Source organism: Cyprinodon variegatus, unplaced genomic scaffold (genome assembly GCF_000732505.1).
Source record: "Cyprinodon variegatus isolate N-32 unplaced genomic scaffold, C_variegatus-1.0 Scaffold1054, whole genome shotgun sequence".
Taxonomy (NCBI): domain Eukaryota; kingdom Metazoa; phylum Chordata; class Actinopteri; order Cyprinodontiformes; family Cyprinodontidae; genus Cyprinodon; species Cyprinodon variegatus.
Window position 1 is genome coordinate 228,773 of NW_015151507.1, and position 3,317 is coordinate 232,089.

The following is a 3,317-nucleotide window of genomic DNA, read 5'->3' on the forward strand; positions in this document are numbered from 1 at the left end:
CAAGGGGGAACAGATTAAAGCAGCCTGTCTTTCTCTGCTGTATGTTCCTCCTGTCTAAATTGGCCACAATGGGTCCCAGCTTTTTCCTTTTTGGCTTACAAACATGTTTTATGATGACAAATCAATCCTGAAACTTTGGAGGTGATAGACCTTTAATTTGTAAAGTTACAAGGGGGGACAGATTAACACTTATAGAAGGCCGAGAGTGTCTTGATTTGCATCTGATTATCAAGTTAGGATTGAAATTCACTCGCTAAAAGCTCCTGTTTTTCTGAAATGCTGCTTTTTCGCCGTCTTTTACCAACAAGCGCTGCTTTTTATGTCTGCCTTGATGGTACCGCAAGACTCGTATAGTGACATGTCAAAATGCACATTCCTAACTCGTGTCATTACCAAGACAACAGGCGTCATAGACGTGTGTTTTCCTGATATGATGATAATGTCCTTCCTTCTTTTCCGACAGCCAATGCATTTGAAGTGGCTGCGTCCAGTTGCTGATCAAGGCGGCAAATAATAGGCTTGGTTAGAGACAAGAGAGAATGTGAGGGGCAAAGTCAAACTGTCACATGAGATTTGAGGTTTGCTCCAACCACTGCGCCATCACTTAGCTGCAGAAAGTGTAAACCGTTGCAAGTGATACCTGTAAAGAACAAAACATTAGTTAGCGAAACACACTGGTCCAATCAGCTGACTGGACCGGACATAACAGTGGCTAGCTTACAGCCATGACGTCCTGCACGAGCATTGGGGGGGCGATTCGTTCATGTGTCAGGGTACGCGCACAGGGGGGAGGGACAAGCAGACGACCATGATTGACATGTCAGGGAACCAATCGTGTACGGATCGTCTTTTGTGATTGGTTGAGATTATTCATTGATTTCTCACTGTAGCGGGGACCATTTATTTTTGTTTCACTTCCAGACCTTCTATTTCACTGCTTGCTAAGCGGCTGTGGGGAGATCTTTAAGCCACGTGGTAAAAAATGCATCAGAAAAGATCTCCTACTGAACTTTTAAAATGTAAACTGTTTCACTAAGTATAGCATACAATATATAAGACTTTTTTTGTTGTTGTTTATTTCAGAATTTGTCAAGATGTCGGACACTGAATCTATTAAAAAGATATTGAGGGCTGTCCTCCAGTCTTCCAAGACCGGTGTGCCTCTTAGTCGCCTGCAGTCAGACTATCGCTCCTTAAGTGGGGAGTTCATCCCTCTGGGAAAGCTGGGCTTCTCAAAGCTGGAAGACTTCCTCCGAAGCATTCCCTCTGTGGTGAGGCTTGAGAACTCCATGGGACAGGTAAGAGCAGGTTTTGCTTTTAACACTGCTTCTTGTTTCTCAGCTGCTTGTATATGTAGATTAAATCACTGCATTGTTTTCCTTTGTCCTAGTTAAAGTTATTAATGTAATAAAATATGTTATGGTTAAAACATTTCTAGATGCATTGGCTTTTATTGGTTAACCTTTTCATGACATCTGTTCTGTAGCTGAGATGCTTTGCTGTTGTGTGCGATGACACGGCTGGCATTGCTCAGCTGGTTGCCAGACAGAGGAGCTCAAAGAAATCTGGGAGCTCCCAGGTCGTCAACTGCAAGATGAGATACAAACCCTTCAATCCCTACATGGTTAACGGTATGAGACCTTTGTTTAGTAGCAGCAGGTTGGGCTCATTTTTCTCATGCTCTCCATCAGATTTGAGTCTCTTCCATATGTGGTATTAAACCATATAAATCCCAGATAGTTTTTAAAGTGTCAGCAGTCTAAGGTTATGTTCACACTGCAGGCCTTGATGCTCAATTCTGATTTTTTTTGTAAAATCTGATTTTGTTTGCGTTCCCTTTTATATTTCCAAATATATGTGAATTCTATGTGATCTCCTGTGTGAACTGCAGTCATACAACGCAAATGTCCCGCATGCGCAGGAGAGGACGCAATGACGTCACAGGACAGCGTGCTCTGTGTTTACGGAAGTTAATATGGATAGTAGTGCTGGCCCGCATGTAGCGGTCTTTTCCAACCATAAAAACTCATTCTTTTCAATATGGCTAAACATTCATACTGCTATCCGCATCATCATCTGTCATGCTTCTTGTTTTTCTTGCCGCTTCTGCGTAGCAAGATGCATAATATTGACCTTTGTCTGGTATTAATGACGTTCAGGTCAAATGAATCCGACCTGGCCGTTCAGACACAGGTCGCATTTGAAAAGATCAGATTTGTGTCGGATTCAGGACCACATAGCCAAGTGGCCTGGGTCTGATTGGAAAAAAAATCGGATCTGAGTTGTTCAGACAGACATGAAAAGATCAGATCCAGGTCGCATATGGGCAAAATAATCAGATTTGGGTCACTTCAGGCTGCAGTGTGAACATAGCCTAATTTAGGATGTACAGTTTCAGGTTCTCTTCAAGATCCGATCTGCAGATTTCAGTCGATTCAGGATTCTATCAAAGCACTAAAACCCACACAAACTCATTTGGTTTTGAGCCAGTCAGTGCAGAATTGATTTGTTTTTGTCACCAGCCATTTTATCAGAACTTATTCTTTCTTTTATCTTTTAGTCACTCCAAGATCTTCTCTCCGCCAGCCATCTGCTGGAAAATATTCTAATTGGACAGCAGACCGCTCGGCGCCCCGCAGTGGCTGCAGTGCCTCTGGAGACTATAGGTAGGCAATATTTGTTTCAATAAACATGCATGCTTCATTAAAAAAAAATATACATGGGAGCATTTGAAGAGTGGTTCTGTGTTTGAAAAGGTAATTTTTTATCATCGGTACTTATTTGCAGTGATCAGTAATGTCTTGGAAATAAAGCTATATTTGTGTCTTAATACACCAGGCTGTTGGACAGAAACTTGAGCTTGATCACCCCTGTTGAACATAGAGCACCATCTCTACCACCTGCTGCAAAGAAGGACTTCTCAACTAACAGGTGAACATGTTTAAACTGGATCATATCTTTATACGTTCTCTGTGGGGAAAAAAGGAAAACGTGGATTGTATATGTGTACAGTAAATCCATAATAGAGGCAGAAACGATTCGTTCAGAGAAGGGATGAACACATATGTCCCAGGTTAATATTGCAGACAAACAACCATTATCCTGCTTTGCATCATTATTACTGTCATATGACCAAGCAAACTCGGCAAGAACAAGCTCTGCCCCTGAAGCAAAAAGTAGATGGATATAAACATTAGTTGTCAATATTGGCCTTGTTATAATTATAAAAAATGTACTTTATTGATCTCACATTGGAGTAATTTACCTCTGCATTTAACTAGTGTTGCACCGATACCAGTATCGGGCCGGGCCACGAT

At 41.8% G+C, this 3,317-nt stretch overlaps 1 protein-coding gene across 1 annotated transcript in view; it reads left to right on the forward strand.

Moving 5' to 3' along the window:
• Nucleotides 1-1,094: 1,094 nt before the first annotated feature.
• The window catches only part of LOC107101106 (tudor domain-containing protein 7A-like), a 17,759-nt gene continuing 15,536 nt past the window's right edge, over nucleotides 1,095-3,317 (forward strand). Inside the window, exons 1-4 of the mRNA XM_015399871.1 lie at nucleotides 1,095-1,298; nucleotides 1,487-1,631; nucleotides 2,561-2,666; nucleotides 2,839-2,931. Of these exons, the coding sequence (XP_015255357.1) occupies nucleotides 1,095-1,298; nucleotides 1,487-1,631; nucleotides 2,561-2,666; nucleotides 2,839-2,931 (548 nt within the window). The remainder of the gene's footprint in view (nucleotides 1,299-1,486; nucleotides 1,632-2,560; nucleotides 2,667-2,838; nucleotides 2,932-3,317) is intronic.